The 24,047-nt window shown below is 43.0% G+C and overlaps 1 protein-coding gene across 2 annotated transcripts in view; it reads right to left on the minus strand.

Moving 5' to 3' along the window:
• MTF1 (metal regulatory transcription factor 1) overlaps positions 1 to 23,828 on the minus strand; it is a 41,622-nt gene extending 17,794 nt beyond the window's left edge. Inside the window, exons 1-9 of one of the 2 annotated variants that reach the window (XM_073665875.1) lie at positions 22,805 to 23,828; positions 13,814 to 14,052; positions 12,506 to 12,637; positions 11,195 to 11,268; positions 10,968 to 11,095; positions 10,576 to 10,653; positions 7,850 to 7,952; positions 3,987 to 4,528; positions 886 to 946 (exon numbers count right to left, since the gene is read on the minus strand). In XM_073665875.1, coding sequence (XP_073521976.1) covers positions 886 to 946; positions 3,987 to 4,528; positions 7,850 to 7,952; positions 10,576 to 10,653; positions 10,968 to 11,095; positions 11,195 to 11,268; positions 12,506 to 12,637; positions 13,814 to 14,052; positions 22,805 to 23,221 — 1,774 coding nt within the window. In that variant the 5' untranslated portion in view covers positions 23,222 to 23,828. Of the gene's footprint in view, positions 1 to 885; positions 950 to 3,986; positions 4,529 to 7,849; positions 7,953 to 10,575; positions 10,654 to 10,967; positions 11,096 to 11,194; positions 11,269 to 12,505; positions 12,638 to 13,813; positions 14,053 to 22,804 lie in introns of both variants that reach the window. The other variant, XM_073665874.1, reaches the window with a different exon arrangement.
• Positions 23,829 to 24,047: the final 219 nt, after the last annotated feature.

The following is a 24,047-nucleotide window of genomic DNA, read 5'->3' on the forward strand; positions in this document are numbered from 1 at the left end:
CCATCTTGTGGCTATGTGCCCCATCCAGGTCCCCTCTTGATGCTATGTGCCCCATCCAGGTCCCCATGTTGTGGCTATGTGCCCCATCCAGGTCCCCATGTTGTGGCTATGTGCCCCATCCAGGTCCCCTCTTGTGGCTATGTGCCCCCTGTTCTTCACACACATAAAAAAAAAAAAAAAAAAAAAAAGATGATTCTCACCTGTCCTCCGTTCCCTCGGCGGCCTTCCTGCAGATGTGGCCCGCAGGCACCACAGAGTCAGACCCCTTGACGATCCCGACCTGGTCCAGGAGGAGCCGCCGACAGCAGCGCTGCATTGCCGCACAGAGACCGTCTCCCAGCACAGCATTTTCAATGTCAGCCGCCGGCCAATCAGAGGCCAGCAGCTGACATCTGCATATGGCAATGACGTCATACTCGCTGCGCCGACACGCAGATATCAGCTGCTGGCCTCTGATTGGCCGGCGGCTGGCATTGGAAATGCAGTGCTGGGAAACAGTCTCTGTGCGGCAATGCAGCGCTGCTGTCGGCGGCTCCTCATGGACCAGGTCGGGATCGTCAAGGGGTCTGTGCCTGCGGGCCGCATAAAGCAGCCTCAGGGGCCGCATGCGGCCCGCGGGCCGCGTGTTTGAGACCCCTGCTGTAATGTAAGTACATATGCATTACAGGAGCTATAAATGTCAAAATATGCAAAAATCGCTCCTCACCAACTTCTGTGCAAACTTCATTTACATGGTTGTAACGGTTTTCAGTTTTTTTCACTATACTTTTGAAATTTTATGCTATGATGTAACCTTATTATGTTGTATCATTTTCAATAAAAAGAGTTAAAAAAAAAAAAAAAAAAAAATACAGAAACTGTGTGTTCATAAGCTTTCGGACATACCTCCGGTGCCGGTAAGCGGGACTGTAGTGGTGAAGAACACCTTCTCTACCTTCGGAGCTTGCTGCTGTGTACAGAAATAAAAGTTCATTACTTCAGGCAAAGCATGTCTAATACAACAACTTTTCTCTCTATTTTTTAAAAGTAGTACAAGTAAAGGTAACTGGCAAATACTATTAAAAAGGCTCCTACAAAGCATCTCTTAAAATAACAGACCTAATCCAGATGTTCCCATACTTTATCTCAACTTCTGCAGGAGCGCACCGTTCCCTCACCTCCTGTCATCCTGCTTCCTGGGGGTGATGTGCTACTGACAATTGACAGTATGGACCAGTGACATCAGAGCGCAGCTAGTCTGTAACTGCGCACTCTCTTATGCTGTAAGCAGACACAGCTTTACCTCTGCAGAGCAGTAACACTGAAGCTGGCCGACTTCAGAAATCAGGTCAGCGCTTACAATCTCTACTGGAAACAGTGTTCTGCACCTTGCCTTTGAGACCGGCCACCTATGATAGAGTGGAGCGGTGAATGGAAATCTAGGTGACGATAAGTACACAAGAAAACTTAAGAAGGTTTGGTCCAACACCCAAAATCTTTTCTAAATATCCATCTTTACACCCAAACAACTTTTGTAATTAGCTTTTCTACACAATACACTACACTTCCTCCAATCCTGCTAATCCCCAAATGTGTTTTTTTCTTACTTCACCTCCTGTGATGTTTCGTTTGAGAGGAGTCTCGGATAGGATGCTACAGGAGGCTGGGGCTGCACTCACTTCCCTGCAGCGTCCTTCGACCTTCATTGAACAGGATGTCATCACTGGGGCGGAGCTGCAGTTACTTACTACAGTATTTTGCATCACCGTCCCGTCTGAAGATGTCCTGGATCAATGGTAACTGACGATGCGGGGGAGGCGAGTGCAGCGCCTGCACTCTGCTTCTATCTCCGCCGCCACTGCTTCTGAGAAACAAGTCATCAGGGGGCGGAGGTAGAAGCAGTGAGTGATAACATCACTGCCCCACAGCTTCTAGAACCGCCCTCAAACAAATAGCCATCAGGGGGAGGCGATAGTGTCACTCATTGGTTCTATCACTGCTCCCGCTGACAATTTGTTTGAGGATGGTGCTAGAAGTTGTGGGGCAGCACTAGTGTTATTCATTGCTTCTATCTCCGTGCCCTGATGACGTCTTGCTTCATAGTTTGAAGATGTGGCGGCTGAATCAGGGTCTCTGCCCCTACATCAGTGTTCCCCAACTCTGGTCCTCAAGAGCCAACAACAGATCAGGTTCTCAGGATTTCCTTAGCATAGCCCGGGTTTTGGAATTATTTCCTGTGCAGGTGATGGAATTATCACATGGGCAACACTAAGGAAATCCTGAAAACATGATGTGTTGGGGGCCGTGAGGACTGGAGTTGGGGGAACACTGCTCTACATCATGCTGCTCTCAGATGGGGTACAAAAACCTGGTGACAGATTGCTTTTAACTCAGCCTCTCATAAACAGCTCATAGGGGGCTGTCATTAGAAACACCCAGCCAAGTGCACCCCTAATAAGAAACAAACATTTTACAAATCAGTTCAGACTGTTCCCTCCGGCAGGCATAAGGGTTCCTATTAAATGAAAATCTTGAAAACCCAAAAGAATTTGTAATAGACACTATAAGAAAATTAAAAACCTGGGAGTCTGAACTGAAACGTAAATTGATGTGCATGCAAAATGTAAATGCATGTTCACATAAGGCCACTAGACAGAGAAAAACCAAAAACAAGCCAAATACCCAAATAACTGGAAGTAAATGGATACATCGCACAGTGCAAAAATAATGATAAATAATAAAGGGTATTTAGTAAACATAATTTTGATCAAAATAATGTAAAAGCCATCCCACCATATCACAGTAACCCTGATGGGACAGTCCTAACTCTAACACTGTGCGATTTATCCATTTACTTCCAGTTATTTGGGTATTTTGCTTTTCTTTGGTTTTTCACTATAAGAAAATTGTATAATTTTTCAATGGACAAAGAATAACCCCTTTATTTCAGCATCAACGAAAGCAGATTGTAATAAAATATAAAAACTTCACTAAAAAGGTAGCAAAACCTTAATAAAAAAGGTTAGCACAAAATATATTGTAAGTTTGTTTTCAATCAGTAATATGGCTATGTGCCCACGATACAGAAAAGAAGCAGAAAATTTCTGCAGCATTTCTGCATCTCCCTGGCAGAAAAAAAGCATGCAGATTGTACATGCGTTTTTCCAGCCAGGGACATGAGGATTTGAAGCGTTATTCACATGTGTTTCTGCATGCGGATTGACAAGCGCTTTCCAGGCAATTTTAGCATCACTTGGAAAGTGCTTGTGACAACTAGGTCACACTATATAAATCCATGCAAACAGCATGGATTTATATAATGTGACCGTAAGAATGTTTAAAAAAAATAAAATAAACCTATACTTACCTTACGATGGCCCGGCGTGTGTAGCGGCGCTCCTTCCTGGCTGCCAGCTGATCGCGGGACACTGCACTGAAGGGCCTGCGGTCACATGACTGTGACGTCACCGCAGGTCCTTCAGTCCTGCCCGCAAGCAAAGGGAAGGAGACCGTGGGCCGTCGGAAGGTGAATATTATCTTTATTTTTTATTTTATTCTTTTTTTTACAGGTACAATGGTACCCAGGTCTGGATGAGAGTCTCCTCTCCTCCAGACTTGGGTACCATCCGCACATTGAAACGCATATAATCCGTGAGTACAAATGTACAGACACGGATTATGTGCGTCTCAATGCAAGTCAATGGTGGCGATTACGCCGCGCTTCCGAAAAATTAATGGACATGCTGCTGATTTTTGAGCGCAGCATGGGCATAGAACTTGCGGAATTCCCTTGGGGACCATGGGGGGCGGATTACCTAGCGTTTAACAAGCGTTTATGCTGTGGAAATTCCGCAGCATATACGCTTGAAAAACGCTACGCGGGCACTTAGCCTATCCGATCTTTTTTCTTCTTCAGATACTACAGTTCTGGGTTTCTGGATTATCCAATCCCAAATAAAAGGTTTTCTTTCCCTTTTTAATTGCATCTGTAATGAATTGGTACTTACTGATCGCTCATGGTTTTGTGACGTTCCATTTAGGATCCACTGAATGTTTTGCTCATCCATCACTAGGCTGGGCTGCAAGATGGCAGTATTGGGAGTCTGTGTTAATGTTATTGCAGGGTTGCTGCCCAGTACTGTACTGGCACTAGAAACGGCAGCCTGCACCAGCGCTGGTAAAACGGTGTCTGAAGTGGCTCCTATAGGAAGACTAGGTCCTGCAACCCCAGTCAATCCCTCTACTAAGGGCTGTGACGTCTGTGGCGTTATGAAGTTCTCCTGGGTAACTGCGAAATGACTCCCATTAGGAACAGGCACTTCCAGGGGCAGTGGTGCTGTGGTGGACACAGCGGGTGCTGATTGAGTCCCACATGCCATGGTGCCAGATGGTAAAGGTATGGAGGTTGTGCTAGGAGCAGACTGCAGGGAAGCCTCGGACACAGTGCTGGCGTTAATAACAGGGATAACCACAGATGGAGGGTCCGTTGTGCTGGTCTCTGTAGAGTCTATCGCCTGTGTTTCCGTACTCCAACTTTTCAAAAGCTCTTCTGTGAAACAGTATAAAAAGTCTGATCAGTCTATTTTACCTCAAGAATAGTTTACAGCAAGCGCTAAATAGTTACGTATCATTCTGGTCTTACACAACTCTGTCTAAGCCTGGGTTCAGACCACTGAGCCCCCATTCCTGACTCCATCCTGGGCTTCCTTCTGAACAACCAAAATACAGGATTTGGACATGGCCACCCAAGAAGCAAAAGACTTTAATTAGGCAAGCTGAATCCAATATATGCAACTTTGGATAGATTTTAGCCGGCAAGGTTTGTCTTTTAAAGAGAACTCGTCACCAGGTATTTCCCATATAAAGAATGGCCAGCACCTGTACGCCCCCGTATACAGCATTCTAGAATGCTATATATAAGTCTCCAATGCGCTCTGCATAGTATAAAAGAGACCTTTTATTATACTGTCCTACAGCGTGGTCCTGTCTGATGGGCATCGCTGGTTTTGATCCGGTGCCTCTTCTCTTCCTTCAATGGTCATACTCCTTGTTTCGTGTGTCCCCATCATGCTCCTGCGCAGGGGTACTACTCGCTGCCCTGCGGAGGACAGAACAAAGTACTGTAGTGTGCATATGCCGGCGCTGTTCCCGCGCATGTGTATTAGAGTACTTTGCTCTGCCCTCGGTAGGACAGAGAACTACATCCGCGCAGGAGCATGATGGGGACACACTGTGTGAATAACGTAGTGACATAGAACGCATCAACCACACGAAGCAAAAAGGAGGACGGCGATTGTAAGAGAGGAGGCGCTGGTTCAAAACCAGTGACGCCCATCAGACAGGACCATGCTGTCGGAGAGTATAATGAAGGCTATTTTTGTGATATGGAGTGCACATTGGAGGCATAAATACAGCATTCTAGAATGCTGTTCCATAGGACTTACAGGTGCTGGTCCTACTTTACATGGGAAAAACTTGGTGACAGGTTCTCTTTAAGCTGGACAAAATAGTGTAGGAAACTGCAGCGGATTTAAGTTGTAATAAGTGGCAATTAACCCCTCAGATGCCACAGCTAATAAGTTGCTTAAAAAAGACTTTGGTTTCCTGCTTGTCTAAAAGCACCCCCCATGATAAGACTGCAGGGTGTCGATGGCTTGCCATGACAGTTGGGAACCTGTATAAATAGATGCCAGAATTATATTCCTCATAAAAAAAAAAAAAGTGATACGTTTTTCAATAATTTTTTGTACCCCCAAAAATAGTAGCAATAATAAATACAACTTATTCTGTTAAAAAAAAAAAAATCAAGCCCTAGTACAGTTAGACGGAAAAATTACCCCAAAAAATGCACAACTTGAGTGCAATGACACAAAGTGTTGTTACTGTGCAAAAGTAGTAAAAAATAACAAGTATATGGGACGTACAATATTGGAGAGCTCAAAGCAGAACGGATGGCAAACTGGTATGCATTTTATAGTCAAATATCTGAAAGGATTCCTATGGGAAATACACACTCATACCAGACATCTTTCTTTTTGTTAAACCACCACCCTAGCGGTTTTTATTGCAGAGCTGGAGTGGTGCTACTATTCCTGCCTCATGTCTTTGCTTTTTGTCCATTTACCCAGCACTGGGGTGAAATATTGCATTTAATAAAAACCAGCATTAATCTGAAATTCTGTGTGTGAAAGAAGTTTCTCTAGTTTACTACTTGGAGCAGGCAAAGTGATAGAAATGTATTGGCTACTACATAGCAGCAATCAGCACTGGAGTCACTGTCCCCACCTCCTGAAGAAGTAGTCCGGGCTGCAGCTGATCTCTGACTTCCTCTTCATGTTCAATTCGACAGGAAGCGGGGACAGTGACGCCAGCGCTGATTGGGCGCCGGGGTCACATTTCACAATAACAGCACGAGAGCCCCGGGAACAGCGCTAGCACGGGAGGGGAGTATAAGCTTTTTTTATTTTATCGGGACCAAGCATGGGGTATGAATAGGAGATGTACAATAGTGGACAACTTCCTTAAGACAATGGAGACGAGAAGGGGAGAGCGGAGCTTGTGCTCGTTCATGAGAATACTGGGGAAAAGCCTGAATATAGAAGAGGTGAAAAACTAACTATGAAAGCATGAGGTCAGAGGTCAAAGGTCAAAGCAAAAAGCTGATAAGTGCAACTTTATTAACTACAGAAACTAACTCACATATGAGTATGGATTTTTCAGCCACAGAAAGTTGTCCATCGCCTTTACATTAAGGCCAAAAACTGGGGTCAAATGGCAGACAAAACCCACAACAGCCAGAAGCTGCTGCGGTCTTCGGTATACAAGGACTTTAGAAGGGGAACAGATCACCCACAGAACCGCGCAGCCCACTGTTATAGCCACATGGTTTCGCATGTGAAACAGCTGTTCCCCTGTAAAATGAGCAGCCATGTTTTCTTTTTTTAACAAGCATAAATGGTTCAGACACCAGTTGTTAAAAAGCACATTGGAGCAAGATGTGTCACGGTTATGAAGGGGTGCACGTCTCTTAATAAATCAGGCGCATCTGTCGCCAGCCTTGAGCAGGTCTAGAGTCACACTATAACTTACACCACCTTCTGGCATATATTATAGAGCATTCAGTTTAGTATTAAAGGCTTATCAGAGTCTAGTGTCCTATCCAAACATGATACTGTACCGTCAAGGCTTGTATGAAAAGTACGACCTCCTACCAAGTTTCACCCACCTTCATTTGGAAAGGACAAATGATAGCATAAATATGGCGTGTGCTATAATTTGCACCTTTTTTTACGCCAGAAAAATTTTGGAGAGGCAATGAGAAATAACCTCCAGTGCATGACCCAAATGTAATAATCCATTTTAAGAATTCATAGTAATGACACTGAAACCACCTGAAGTCAGAAAATGCAAGAATTGCATCTAATCTGCGACACTACTGCACTGTGTGGCTTTACCCCCAGCGTATTCACCAAGCCTGGGGTTATGGCTCCCTCAGAGAAGATCAGCATCTAGAATTAGTGTCTTGATTTCCAAAATTACATTAAATACATTCATAATGGGTAAATAAATCAGCAATATTCTGCCCCATCTAGTAACATAGGCATTTTCCATACTTATATGTCACTTTTCACACACGTGACTGTGGCAAATACAGCATATGATGAATACTATAACTTCCATTTGCGGTGTAAGGAATGTGACAAATCGTGTACTGCAAGTCGGATGCCTAACCCCACTAATCATCATGTAATGACATGACCTACATATAATAGATTGCAAGAAAGGTGGCAGAAGTGGAAAATGTATGAGATGGAAAATTAATTCAAAAGATTTATGTTCAGTATATGTAACATTTCCGGTTTTCTTCTACCTGTCTGATGAGCAGAATCATTATCTTCTGTGTGTTCAGGACTCTGGAACATTGACTGAAATAGGTTTTGTGTTAATAATGAGCCAAGGGCTTGTCCAGAGCTCTAGACCAGAGATGGAGAAAAAGAAATTTATATAAAATCTATATGCAGAAAAATATATATAATGCATAAAAAGATTATGTGCAGAAAATAAAGCCCCAATGTTCCTATTTTTCAAATAGCTTGTCCATCAAATTACAAGATACTTTCCCAGTTTCTCTCTACATTAATTGTCTTCTTTTTGTAAGGGGAACTTCAACCCCTTTACACTTCAAGATGTCTATGAAGCGGGTCTGGGTCTGTGGAGTGGGCTCAGGGCTGTGTTATATAGCCAGCACTTGTCTCCAATAGCTGCTCTTTAAATTGTTAAATGCCTCTGTAAATCACTGTCAGCAGCATATAAGCTGTGCCACCCTAGGGATGCTTCCATGGGTTGTCTTGTCAGCCGAGGCTCTACTATGGCTATGCTGACAGAAAAGTATAAGGGGATATTGTTTGGGGGCAAACTATGCTTACTCAGAACACATGATCATTATGAACTTTCCACCTACATTGAAGTATTTTGAAAAACTGAAAGTTGGTGGAATTATTGATGACCGAGATAAGTATTAATGGAAATCTGTCAGTAGAATCATCCCTCCTAAGCCATCTATATGGGCATATAGGTCATAGGAAGCTGAATAAAATGATACCTTGATATCTGTAATCCAATGTCTTATGCCAGAGAAATCCACATGTTTCTCAATATGTAAATGAGCTGTTAAGATCTATGGTCTGGACATAGATCTTCCTGAGAATCTGCTTCCAGAGCTTATTTTAAATGAAATGTGGAGTTTCCAATGTGAGACATGTAGATCAGGTGAGCAGACTGTCATTACATGTCTCGCACTGGTAATGCCCCCTTCCATTTAAATTAAGCTCTGGAGGCAGATTCTTATGGAGATCTATATCCGACCCATAATATATAAACAAACTGTTAAGATCTAAGAAAAATGTGGATTTCTAGGAATGAGACATTGAATCGCAGAGATATCATTTTATTTAATTTTCTAGAATCTGTATGCCAATATAGACAGCTTAGGAGGGTTGATCCTACGGACAGCTTCCCTTTAAAGAGTCATCACAGAGTTTGCAATCATATCCAAACAATATCCTGTAACATCAATGCCTACATTACCGGAAGGGTGTCTGAGAACTGTGAAACAATGTAGTTTAATAGATGGATAGGTTCTGCATCCCCAGGCAAGGACTGCGCATCTCAGCAGTGCAAGTAATTCCACTGCATACTTTAAACAGGGTTACAAACCATACAGAACACAAAGCTGACACAGGCTTATGGACGTACGCATTTCAAAAGTTAAATATTACCATTCACAATATAGTTCAAAACACATAGGTCTATATGCCCCTGTGTCAGCTTTATGTTCTGTATGGTTTTTAACACTGTTTAATAAAATATTAAGTGGCTTTTATCCTGTTTGGCAGGGATTACATTAATTTACTGTCCGAGTTCTGTGAGTGTGCCCACGATGCGTTTTTTAAGCGTTTCCGCAGCGGCAAAAACTCTTAAAAAAACGCATGGTAGAAGGTCTGCCATATTCCCCAATGATAATCCGCATGTGCTGTGCACATGCTGCGAAAATTTCCGCTGCGGATTATCATTGCGGAAAAAAACGCAGCACTACCAATTATTTTGCGAAAGTGCTGCGTTTTCGCCACCTTTGACTTGCATTAGACAGCATGGATTACGCATCACTGTATATGTAGATATGCATTCCATGCGTTCTCATGTGCGGATAGTACCTAGGTCTAGAGAAGAGGAGACTCTCCTCCGGACCCGGGTACCATAGAAACTGTAAAAAAAAAAAAAAAGAATAAAATAAAAAATATATACTTACCTTCTGGCGGCCCCCGATGCGCTCCTCCTCTCATGCCGGCAGTTCGCGATGGACTGAAGGACCTGCGCTGATGTCATAGTCATGTGACGGGTCACGCGATGCTGATGTCGGCAGGTCCTTCAGTGTAACGCGATCTGCCGACAGCCGGGACGGTGAAGCAAGACACCGGGGGCCATCGGAAGGTAAGTATAGATTTATCTTTTATTTTTTGACATTCTCTCGGGTCACAATATATAAATCCATGCCGTTTGCATGGATTTATATAGTGTGACCAAGTTGTCAAGCACTTTCCAAGTGATGCTAAAATCGCTTGGAAAGCGCTTTGTCAACCCGCATGCGGAAATGCATGTGAAGAACGCTTCACATCCACATGTCCCTGGCAGGAAAACGCATGTAAAATCCACATGTACAATCCACATGTAAAATCCACATGTACAATCCGCACGTACAATCCGCATGCGTTTTTATGCCAGGGAGATGCAGAAACGCTCAGGAAAAATCTAGAGCATTTCTGCATCGTGGGCACATAGCCTTACACTAAGCGTTAGAACGAATAGCCACCGTAAAGTACTGTTCCACCTTGTCTCTTTTTGTCTCCAAAGACATGATCGGCTCAGTATATTCATGTGGCTTGCAGGGAAAGCTAAGCAAAGCTGACAGAAGAAAACAAAGCACGGTTGTTTCCTAGACATGTCACACCTTTGATCGAAATAGCAACAATGTTCAGATAACACGCCAATGTCTTGACTTGGAAAACCCTTTTAAATTTACTTTCTGGAATTACTTACTCCATCTGTATTTTCCCGCAGTTCCGAATCAGTGGATAAAGTGCTTAAATCACTGAGGCAGAGCCAATGATTGGGGTCCTGGAAGAGAAGAGAAATGAAGAATCATTAGTATGGCTCACAAGCGATTAAACTACGGCCTGACTTCAACATTTTATGCACTCACATTGGGGGAAAAAATGACTACCAATATCTGAAATGCCAGACCAGAATTCCCAGCCTGAAAGGGATAAGGTGGCAGAATTGCTGATAGGAACGGTGTGGAACTTGCATATCAGAGACTTGCTTATAGCTGCATAATTGGGAAAAAGCCATCTGTAACCTGCTGCATCAGGTGAATATAGGGTTCTTATACCCACAAGCCTAGACAGGGTGCATATAGCATCACTCCGTACCTCCGCATTGTTAGGGAACGGATCATCCACACCAGTAAGATCGTGACCCTTCATGTGACTTTTTAAGCTATACTGTGTGCTGAACGTTTTCTCACATCCATCACTGGTGCAAAAAAACGGTTTTTCCCCTGAAAAAAAAAAGACAAAAGATGATCATCAAAACCTGGCACTATACCCTGAATATCCATAACTTTGTACAGACCATGTCACAGCACTGCCCCACTCACCTGTGTGTTTCCTGGTGTGCGTTTTCAGGTGGTGGCTAGCAGCAAATGCCTTGCCACAGCCATCATGGTCACATCTGCATCATTAAATAAGGCTACATTATAATATGCACGTATCCTACATTCAAGCAATATCATGTAACAAAGTAAAAACCCTCCTATAAACAATGGTATAGTTTCAAATGGATGGTTTAATCTGTACCCCATGTGGTACATCTATCCTACCACAAGCGCTGCACTTAGGCAACGGGAAATAAGGACAATATTGGGTTTAGCTTTACACAAAAAACGAAAGAAGGAAACTGGATATTCATAGAAAACATACAATAATTGAAGCAGATTTTGACCACTTTTTTCAGAAGCATTTTTTTTTTGCATTTTATGACCATACAAAAATTTTCATCTTGACATTCGGGACTAATAACATTTTTGCATCTATAAAGGGTCCTTTTTAAGTTCAATTTTGGGGGGACAAGCCAAAAAATAAGAGCTTATGGTATTGGACATAACTGCGATCGCTATAGTTATGCGCTGGATTTAGTACAGTAAATTCTGGTGGTAGAAGTTTTTTCTGATCTCAGCAATTGAAGATGTGAGGCTGTATATTACAGCTGTCCTCCCCGTGTATTGTGCAGGTACAGAGCCCGTGTTCATTTATTACCAGGACATCTTGTGTAACAGACTAGATCTCTACATCCATTGTGACATACACCTTTATTTGTATTTTTACATACAGGCATTTATGCAATATATACTCACAATATGAGTATTTATCCCTCCCACCCCCCCAAAAAAATATATATATATTAACCAATAACTTACTGATCACTGGGGATCCAACAGCTGAGGGAACCCCAGTGATCCCAAAAGAGGGGCTTACAATAGATCTCCGCTACATTAAGGATAGGGCTGCAGTGCTGCACTCTCTTGTTTCCAAAGCCCTGATCTCGAGATCGAAGACCAAATGGTCAGACCCCCAGCGATCATCAACGTATACCATATCCATAACTTGTTTTTTTTTTTCTATGGGAATAACCCTTTAAGTAACCTTTACAAAAAAAAAAAACAATGTTAACATCCAAGTTTAACCTTTCTATGTAAACAGGATCAGGATTCAGGAGAATGCTCTGATTTTGGCTCAATGTAGCGAACACCAAGTACAGTAGTGTCACAAATGACAGTAACCATGGGAAAACATGCAAGTACATTTCAGCACTTGTAATGAGGATGGAGATTATACAAGCAGTCATTCATCTCAAACTGGCATGAGAATGTGAAGGCTGGAATATGGGATGTGACTGGATGTACTCTTACCGGAATGGTTTCTCCCTGGTGTGTGTGCGGATGTGCTTCCGTAAGTCGCTGTGGGTAGTGAAATACTTGCTGCAGCCTTCGGTCACACAGTTAAAAGTTTCACCCGTGTGGAGTCTTTTATGGGCTCTTAACCTAAGGAGGGCAAATCATTACATTAAGATTGATTTCTGGCATTTTATTTACAGTATTTAATTGCATATATAATTTCTCATAGGATATATAGAGCAATAAAGAAAGCCTGGTCTATATACCTTTATAGAAATGCCATTTTTTCCTCCCAAAAGAATTTGAAAACAAGTTTGCATTGGTATCTTCCAGGCTACATGTGGCTGTCACGTTTATTTTATTTACCTTGGTTACGTAGCGCCATTAATGTCTACGGCACTTTACAGACAGTATGGGCACTGTCCCTATTGGGGTTCACTCTACATTCCCTATCAGTATTCCTTTGGAGTGTGGGAGGAAACCCACAAACACAGGGAGACATACATGCCCCAAAGCCAATGTATATCCCTAGTATCAGAAGAACGCTGCGCTGGGGCAGAGGAATGGTCACAATACACGTTTAGATAGGTGTAGAAGATTGTAACTAATCTAGAAAGGGAAAACAACAACAAAAAACACCATGTAGGCAAGGACAAAGGGGAGACAGCAACAGCTATAATTGTCCATAATGAATGACTCCATCTATAAACCAGAGATGAAAAGGGCAATTTACTTGTTGTGCTGTTCTCCTTCCCTTTGTTCCTCTACATTCACTACCTACATGACAAAGTCATTAAAAATCATCACTGTCATTAAACTGAGAAAATAAACAAGCATATATAAAGGCTGGGCACACAAATATTGGATATTTATACAGGGTAATCCTCGCTTTCCTTGCACATGGCAAGAATAACCAACTGTCGAATGCATAACATTTAGATCCGCAGTAATCACACTGTCAGCTTTACCTATGGAAGTAATATGATGTCTTACTTGGGGCGGGGGACTGGAGAGATGGGGTCAAAATTGAAGTTTTATTTTATACAAACCCCATGAGGACATGTCATTTTGATCATCGACAGTTTTAAACATTGAAGCCTGAATCACGTGTGGTTGGTTCTTCACCCATCACTGAATGCTAAAATGAAAGAGCTCTAAGCAAAGTTTCTGTTCCTAAACAGCCACTGGTATCCTCTATGGTATAGGAAAGGCTTATTCTGAGTGGGTCCCATTAAATCTCCGCTTTAATCTGGAAAACGTTTTGAAAGAATTATCCAATTATCCTTTAATTAGATTTCCTTGGACACCACATGCCATGCTCACCTGTACAGGGTATTAAAGGCTTTTTCACAGCCTTGCACATCACATTCAAAAGGCTTTTCTTTAGTGTGCACACGGACATGGATCTTGAGGCTGTACGAGGTAAGAAACGCCTTTCCACAGCCCTCCTGGTTGCATACAAAAGTGTATTCCCCTCGGTGCGTTTTCTGATGGGTGCGCAGATTGCCCGCTGTGCTGTATGTACGAAGGCAGCCTTCAAATGTGCACTGATAGCGCTTCACCTGCAATACAAGAAGTCCTATACATTAGCCAATCATTTATTACACTTTATCAAAGGGGTACACGGGTACAGATTTAGGTATAGTTTTCTGATTTGGAGAAGAAGACAAAAGCTCTTAAAATGGCCATATTTTGTCTTTACACCTCCAGTCATTATGCCAATCATTCATTTTAAAACACCCTTACTGCTTCCATAGGAATTTAGAGAAGAAGTACCAGCCAGCTGCTGCAAATCAAAATGCCCTACATTACCTGTTCATCAGCAAGTGTGACCACCTGTGTAAAAGCAGAAGTTTGCTGGTCTGGAGCAATCAGGCGTGTGTTAACACAATGCCAACGTGCAAACACTTCAGCAATGATCTTACAGAAGAAAGTTTGCTGCCCATCAATGTGGGAAAGTTGTAAGGCCATTTCTAATCAGTTTAGCGTCCACCACCGTGAGACAAGACTAAAGTGAAGATGTTTGGCCATAATGCCCAGGTTGAAAAAAAACATACACAGCATATGGGCATAAGCACCTCATACCAACTGTCAAGCACGACAGCGGGGTCACGATTTGGGCTTATTTTGCAGCCACAGGACCTGGGCACCTTGTAGTCATTGAGTCGACCATGAAGCCTCTGGAGTCAAATGTGAGGACATCTATCCATAATCTAAAGCTTGGCAGAACCTGGGTCACACAACAGGACAATGATCCCAAGCACATGAGAAAGTCTATATAACGATGACTGAGAAATAAAAGAATCAAGGTGTTGCAATGGCCCAGACAAAGTCCAGACCTCACCCAAACTGAAATGCTGTGGCGGGACCTTAAGAGCTGTGCATTAACAAATGGCCACAAAGCTTTAATGAATGTGAGGGATACTGCTCATCAATCTGCGGTGCCCTTTTTATTTAATAATTTAAAAGTTATAATCCAAAGTGAGAAGAACACTCCCAAATACCCCATGAAAGGACTCAACATTCTAGGAAAAGTCAGGCCCAAACTTCCAGGTTGTGGGATTCCAGCATGCAGAACGGGATCCTGCACGCCTCTGTGGCCACTCTCACCGTGACAGCATGAGATCTCACTCTATGAGACAGAATGGTAACCGCTCTAAGGATGTTAAGAGTTAAAAGGTTTGGGACTGACTTTTCCTAGATAGTCGAGCCCTTTCAGGGGGCATCAATTTCCTTTCTGTGCATTTTGGACTACAAGTTTTATTTTGAAGAATCACCAGTCTGGGGTTTGCCCACTCTTACTAAATAAGAAAAGGAAGGTGCAGATTAGTGATAGGTTAAGCAATGTTTACTTCACACAAGCTATGGATTCATGGGGTGTACATAATTTTTCACCCATGGTTTCTGCATTTTGGCCTACTTTTTGTTAAATAAGAAATGACAATGTAATTTCTCATGTGTTGTTCATTTGAGGTATTTACCCAATTTTAATACCTTCTAAAAGGACCAGATTTTCTTTTTTTAACCATAGAATTAAAAGAGGGTGTACTTAGTTTTTCTCATGATTGCATATAATATAATAAGGTGTAATAGACTAAGTAGCAGCTTGGCACTTAAAGGGAATCTGTCAGCAACCCCCCACCCCCCCCCACCCCAACTCTTAATATGTGCATGTAGTTCTTGCAAAGACAGGTTCAGCAATGCCTTTACATGGCCAGTCCATTGCTCCATTACTGAGGAATCAACATGCAAATGAGGCTGAAAGGCTTTTGGCCCACAGAAGCTCTTGCCAAGGCTCTGTCACTCCAGCTCTATTCCCCGCTCAGAACCTCCTCCTCCTTGACTGACAGCTTTGCTTGAAGTCACACAACAAAGGAGCTGTCAGTCAAGCAAGATATAGCAGTGGGAAAGTAAACTGGACGAGCTTCCATGGGCCAAAAGTGCTTCGTATATTGATTCAAACGCTGATTTCTCAGTAATGGAGGAGCAAACCGGCCATGTAAAGGTATTGCTGGGCTTGTCTGTGAAAGAGCTACATGCACATGTAAATAGTTTGTAGGGTGCAATCCTGCTGACAGATTTACTTTAAACCGCTTTAAATCAGCTGTGGTGATTAGTTATGTAATATTCCATCATTCTCCCTCTAGATGGAAAGTTACAAGTCAGCAGTAAGAAATCCTTGTGAGCACAGACTTCCTTAAAAGCTATTTTTGTGTACTCTGCAGGATACTGCTTCCTCTTCTCATTTCCTAAAAATCGGGCATAACAAATGTCATAATATATTATACAAACCAGAAATTAAATATCTACCCTCTTTTTAAGTGGGAGCAGACAGGTACTATTATATATACACTATGTGCACTGGCTACGCTGCTTCCTGGTTTTGTCCAGTTTTCTAAGAAATGTACAAGCATATAGACAGATATTTCTATCAACTGTATTTATGATGTGTAGGCAAATTATATTACATGTGTATATATACACAAATGCATGCATGTAATACACCCACCCTTATAGTCATATTGATGTAAAGAGGCCACTAGAGGATCACAAACAAGAGACTTGCTTGGGCCAACCAACACAACTGGACATTAGACCAGTGGAAATTTGTACTGTGGTCTGAGGAGTCAAAATTTTTAGACTCAGCAAGTCTTTGTGAGTCGCAGAAAGGTGAGCGGATGGTTTCTACATGTGTGGTGCTTACTGGTATGGAGGAGTAGGTGTGATAGTGTGGAGGTGCTTTATTCTAGATTCAAGGGACCCTTTCCCCGACATGGCCTCCACAACCACCCAACCTCAACCCAATTGAGATAGTTTGGGATGAGTTGGACCACAGAGTGAAGGCAAAGCAGCCAACAAGTGCTCATCACCTCTGGGAACTCCTTCAAGACTGTTGGAAAACCATTCCTGGTAATTACCTGATAAAGCTGTTTGAGAGAATGCCTAGGGGGTATAAAGCTGCCATAATGGTTTTATACAGTCTGAATCTACAATGTGCACACTCCAATAAGAACAAGGAAGTGTTCAGGTGTGCCAAAACTATCGACCGATACATATACACACACGTATGTACATACATTATATATTATGTTGCAATGCCAGGTAGGCTACGGTTGGGGGCTGCGTTTGATTACTTAGGCGGGGTCTCACTGTTAAAAGGGTAAGATTAGATTAGCCACATGGCTATGACCATTGATAATATGTGCTGACTTTGTGAGGTTGCATTTTTGTCTAATCGACAGATATGTGATTGTACTATACATAATGTCTGTAAAGCACTGTGGAATTAACGGCATTATATAAGTGAGCAAAATAAATAAATAAATAAATATATAAAGCTGTAATCAAGATCTTTGGGGATGTTTCAATGTGCAACCTCCTTGTATCTTTACTTACATGTTCAGTGAGATTAACCCTCTATATACTTAGCAATTATTTCTTCTTTGTCTTTATTGTTTTTTCTGGGTTATTTGCATTTCTCTGTCTTTATTGTTGGTTTATTTCTGATGAACCACTCATTCCGGTCCATCATTATTTTTAATATTTGATTCATTTTAAATAATCTATGAATTTTTTTTTTTTTTATTTTTTTTTTACCAATTAAACTCCTTTGTGTTTTCTCCATGTTAATACATTATATATTATGCCAGGTAAGCTAGGGTTAAATCCTAACTCTGCGGGCTTTGATTAGTGCACCTGGATAGCTCAGGGAAGCTGACCAGACTGGATGTGCCTTGGGGCTCAAGAGAGAGACAGGCCAGAATCCCTCTCTGAAAAGAATCTACGCAGGCCGTGTGCAGAGAGCCGCAAGTATCAGTGGTTTCTATGGACAATAGCTGTTTTGTTTGACCAAGCTGGGGCTAGCTCAGCCATGTAAGAGTAGCCAGAGTCTGTTCTGTTTAGTTAGCCCCTGGATAAGGCTAGGGATTTACGTTGAGTTTGTTTTGGTGGTGTGCAACCTTTGGAAAGCGATAAAAACTGCATGTGTTTGGACCAAAACCGCATTGCATATGTAAACGCTTTCTAATGCCCATCTACCCCTGAGAGTGAAACTAAATATCCTGCTGCCCACAGACTGACCGAAGACCAATATCCAGAAAAAGAATCCTGACGTAACGGGCTGGCTTCAACTGACATGAAATGGCAAAAGTTTCGTGCATGTGCAAGATCTGCAGAGAGCCAGTGGCTCTTGCAAATCATGTTCTACGCCCGCAGAGGCGTTATAACTTGGTGAGTGGGACGACTAGTCTGGGGTGGGGTAACCAACATCCACTGGACTAGACTGAATCTAATTAGCATTGTTAGGCAGAGTATTAACATAAGTATAAACACATGCTGGCGGTTTGGAGATCATCGGGGGCACGGTCAGGTTCCCGCTAACTACTTTTGAGTGCTTGTAGCGCATTCTGAAGTAGAGTCCGCTCTATACAGGGAAGATTTTACATAGTCTACATCTGCTTTTAACAGCAGCGATCAGCGCTACTGCCAAAAGCTACTGTTAACCTCTTAAATTCCATTTACATATGAGAAAAGGGGTGGACCAGCACAGCAAAAATAGACTGGCTGTGTGCCATATACCAAAACAGCATGTGTAGGAATGCTTTCCTACAAATGCCATTTGCAGAAGCATTTAAGCGCTGTGATCCCGCCCAGGTGTCTGTTTAGCTCCCATCGCCCTCCACCCGAGTGACTCAATCACGGGGAGCCGTTGAGTTGCCATGATAGTTGGGGGCCGGCTGAAGGCCCCTGTGCCTGTCATGTCCAGCGAATACTATTGCCATTATTGGTATTGTAGTATATATTACATGCGATTGAACAATCTGTCTTAAAGCGCACCTGTCAGCAGGATTGGGCTCAGTAAACCACATACACTGCCAGGTGGGCGCCATTGCACTGATTAAAATGATACCTTGGTTGATGAAATCTGTCCTGTGGGTCTTGGTTAATCTTTACTTTCAGTTTGGAGATAATGATATGCTCGTGCTTCGGGGTGGCGCTCTATTTGGTGCTCTGCTTATATATTCATCTGTATACTCTTATGACAGCTCACTGTGCCTTCACTGACCAGCCTCCTACATAATTCATTTAGCAGTGCAGGGCTAGGTAAATTAGGAGGCAGGTCAGTGAACGATCAGTGAGCTGTCATAAGAGTATACAGATGAATATATAAGCAGAGCACCAGATACAGCGCCCCACACAGGCCACCCCGAAGCATGAGCATATCATTATCTACAAACTGAAAGTAAAGATTAAACGAGACCCACAGGACGGATTTAATCAACCAAGGTATCATATTAATCAGTGTAATGTTGCCCACCTGACAGTGTACGTGGTTTACTGAGCACAATCCTGCTGACAGGTGCGCTTTAAAGAGAAAGGGGGGGGGAATCATCAGATCACCTCCCTTTTCCCCCATCAAAAATAAAGATATTTTAAAATTAGAAAATAAACATATTCGTATCTTTATGTTTGTAAACGTCTGTTCAAAATTACAATTAATACTAATTAATTAATTACAATTAAGTAAACGCTGTAGAAAGGAAAAAAGTCAAAACACCAAAATTGCATCATTCAATACTATGACTCATGCCACCAAAACAAAAGCCCTCATATGTCTGGGTTGACAGAAAATTAAAGTTATGGCTATTTGAAAAAAGGGGAGATAAAAAAAAATAAAAATGGCTCCATCCCTATGGGGTTAAGTCACTACTTTTAGCTTTTATACATCCCCAGATGACCCCCTGCACTACAACACAGAATTACCTTACAGTGGGTGTAAGGCTGCTGTACACACCAGCAAGTAAGACATGTACGGATTTCCACATTGTGTCAACTAAAGTAAGTTCAGGGGTTGCAATCGCACAGCTCCTTGGAGCCTAGGGGGGCTCAATAAGGCACTTTTGTCCCATATTATAAGACCTGCAATAGTTGGGGACCTTGTTGGAAATTCTGCATTGGGGCCTACAAACTTCAAGTTACGAAACAGCGGGCAGGCTTATTAATAACGACCCACGCTGTTGTTGTGTAACACTTGGAAAACTGCAGAGTCACAACTCAAAAAATATGAAGTAGATTGTGTCTTCTAAGAGGCTTTGATAACGCTACAGATCGGGCGGAAACAGCAACCAGGCAGAACGCACGAAGATCAGATAATTCTAGGATCTGCTTCTATTGGTATAGGGTAGCCTCACTACCTTGTCCTAACTTATGTTTCCACATTGACTAAGCCCCAATGTGGCATCATGTAATGTTAGCAGTGAGAAAACAAGCCGCATTTTGGGGATAGGGTCACCATGGCACAGCGTGAATGTAGCCAAACCTACCACTGTACATGGCTTAGGTAATGGACAAATTAAGACAACTGAAGGTGTGCCCCTTACATCTTGGAAAAACGTCACAGATAAAATATTCTTGCTAGCAGCACCAAAAGCTGACAATGGATATTGCCTGAGGAAGCCTTGTCTGGCGGAACAAAACGCAGTATGTATGTGTAATACATGGTGGCCATGGAGATGAATGACCCTCTATGTAATGCATGGACTTTGGTTGGATGAGACCCTCTTCTTTGATGCCAATATAGGGCATTTGCTTATATCCATGGGGGTTTTCTTCAGAAAACAATCTCTGGAATACAGAACACCGCTGTCCTAACGGGGCAGTCTATTCACAACTATAGAGAAAGTCCAAGTCTCCAGTTTAAGAAGTGTTGGACAGGTTAGGTTCCTTCCCGCTGTATAGGTGCCAATGATGGCTATAATGACATCCACAAGCTTCACACTCATGCAGAACAATGAACGCTCTTGGGTCAAAGGTTCAGGCCACTCAAAACCTATGTATATGGAGTGAAGGAGGAATCAGAGCTCTGGTTTACAACGCTAAGCGAATTAACATGTTCAAAATGTGAAAAAAATGCTTTGATGGTTCAAATTCCCCAAAAAAACAAGTAAATGGCATGTGCGTGAGACGTCAGAAATCTCATTCACTTTGCTGGCAGTGTAAAAAGCTGCCTTTTTCCTGTGGCAAAAATGCAGTGTGTGAACAAGCCCTTAAAGAGTTTTCTAAATAATGATCCCTTCAAAAATACCACCCAACATATTAAATATTTGCCAGTGAGATCAACTGACAAAACCAGTGACTAAGTGGCATGCGAAAAATAATGGGTTTTCCAAAAATCACAAGGTACTTGCTATCCATAGGATAGGGATTAACGTGCTGAGGGCTGGAGGTTTAATTGCTGATGCCACCAGCGACCCTGAGAGAAAGACTCAAGAACCTCAAGAGCAGGGCTCTTGGAGCACCCGTTCTTAAATGGAGGAGAAGTGGACATGCTCCGCCTGCGCTCCACTCACTGTCTATGGGAATGACAGAGAAAGCTGAATACAGCGCTCAGTTATTCTCTGCAGTCTCAATAAAGTCCATATTATCAGTGCAAGTGCAATCCGACAAAGCAATGGATCGCATTCGGACCAGTGTTATTCTATGGGGCTGTGCACATGTCAGATTTTTTTCCTTGGACAGAGCCGGGTCCAAGTAAAAAAATAAAAAAAAGTAGCAGCATGCCTGAGTTTGATCAGATATTCAGATCAAACTCACTCATGCAAGTCAATGAGTCCCTGGAAAACATCGGTCTGCACTCCGATGACATCGGAGTGCAGTCGATTACACGGACTGACAACAGAGAAGATGGAGATTTTTTTTCTCTCCATCTTCTCCTCATCCAAGAGTATCTGATCAGAACGTGATGTGCATAATCAACCAGATTCTCTCAGATGAGAGAATATACGCTGGTCTGAAGCTAGTCAAACAATGAATAAATCAGAAGTGGGCATCCACAGTCTCTACTCCACTCACTGTCTACAAGAATGCCAGAGAAAGCAGAATACAGCGCTCAGTTATTCCCTGCAGTCTCAATAACAATGAATGGAGCAGAGGCCAAGAATGGACCCCTCTGCTCTATTCAAGAAGGGGCGCTGGAGCTTCGGTCTTGAGATTGCTTGAGATCCAACTGCTGGGTAAAGGATACCCTGTGGTTTTGAGAAAGCCCCTGGTAACTAGAATGCATGATGTTTGACAAAAAAAGTAGATAATGAAACCATAATTTGAATACACTAAATATAAAAAAAAGGAGAAAAGGCTAATAATAAAGATGAAACTACAGTAAAGATGAATGCTGTGTACTTTTAGTAATAAACATAAAAGAAACGCTTACCTACAACCAGCTACAGACAGGGGAATTGTAAATAAGGGCATCTAGAGACTGTCCAGGAAGGGCACTGTACTACTGATAGGGGCATGCTAAATGCCCCGCATTCAGTGACTCTACTGCAATCAGTGTTGCTGTATTCAGCCTGTCTAATGGATTAATGGTGCATTTTAAGGTGTTGACCAGTTACAAAAATGATTAGATGTGTTTAACATAGATTGTTGTACAACTTACCAATAACCATCAGTGGTGTGTCTATATATGGGTCTGGTAGACTGATTCATTTCCACAGCAAAGCCAGCCCCCTTCGCAGTGTATGCACTGGCTGTGAGACAGATGGCAGCTGGCTTAGCAACTAACATGACCAGTCTGCCAGCCCATTCACAGACTGCACCGATAACATGCCAACACCAGAAGTGGTCTCCTGTGCCAAGCACTAACTGGAATGCCAGGACCTCGGCTTAGCGCTGATTTGTTTAGCTCAGGGCACCTATCTTAAGCTTTAGAAAGTTGTGTATACTTGTATTTCAAAGTTACTTTGAAGTGGACAACCCCTCTAAAGGGGCCGATTACCATATCCAGATATTAGCAAGTTTTTGTGTCTGCATTACCTCCTTCTGCTTGGTTTCTGGGCACTCGGAGTGAAGCGTCAGTGTGGCCCCCTCGATGTTCCTGGGCATAGGAGTTGAACCAGGGTTAATGGTGAGGTGAATCTGGTCCGGGGAAATGATGTGCTGAACATATCCTTGGGACATAGCATCCTGTTCGGACATAAGCAATAGGCCTTCTTCATTAGCAGCATCAAGGAATGGTAGATTAGTGCCAATGTTACTCTCATCATCCTCCTCCTCATCATCATCTTCTTCTGATGGCTGCGGGTCCTGCTCTATGAGGACGGTGGTGGTATCATAGACTGTGGGCGCCTCTCGCCCTCCTTTATCCAGGAACCACTTCCTCATCTTGTCATCTGGGCACATGCCCTCCTCCTCCTCAGACATGAGGGCCAGTTCTGGGCTATTCTCTCCCATGACACAAAGCTGGATAGATCACTGTCTTATCCTGGAGAAACGACTACTGTGGCGGTCACAAGTGTCACAGGAGCATCATCGTCCACATTCACATCCTCTTGCAATCCTCACAGGACGTCTACACATGGTATAGGAGACTATGGCATCTCAGGCTGCCTCCATCTCCTCCACAGAACTCCAAGCAGTCACATGGAGGGGAGGGGGGAGGATGGGACATGACCAGTGCCTGACCACGGCCAGGCTAAGGCAGGACATAGTGCCCCAGTGCAGGAGCATGGAGCTACCGGCAATCAGCTACTTCTGTCTGGAGCTGACACAGGACTTTAGGGCCCTACGTCCAGCAGGGGGCCACTGCTCCCCATACATACGGCTGGGACCTCGCACAGCGGCTCTGTAGAAACAAGCGGAGCTTCCACTTCTCACCCTACAGCAATGGCTCCGCTCAATACGAAGGAAAACGGCCAGCCAAACCTGCCACTACTCGCCAGCCGTGCCCCGGTGTCCTCAGCTCATGCCCGAGCAGCGCCACTTCCTGATCCGCTTCCTTCTCTTCGCTGCTAGGAAGAAGACGGGCCGCCGAGAGGGACAAACATGAATGAAGGCGTTCAGTGTGGTCATGTGACAGGCCATAGGACCTCGCTGTGTGTGTGTCACGTGTTACTGCTCTGGTAGCAGAGAAAAGTCAATATACACATATCTGTACACAGACACGTACATCTATAGCTATACACACAAGTACATATATATCTATACACACATGTAGATATATAGCTATACACACAAGTACATATATATTTATACACACATGTAGATATATAGCTATACA

This window comes from Phyllobates terribilis, unplaced genomic scaffold (assembly GCF_046119375.1).
Source record: "Phyllobates terribilis strain yellow unplaced genomic scaffold, ASM4611937v1 Scaffold_2__4_contigs__length_985480577, whole genome shotgun sequence".
In the NCBI taxonomy this organism is placed as follows: domain Eukaryota; kingdom Metazoa; phylum Chordata; class Amphibia; order Anura; family Dendrobatidae; genus Phyllobates; species Phyllobates terribilis.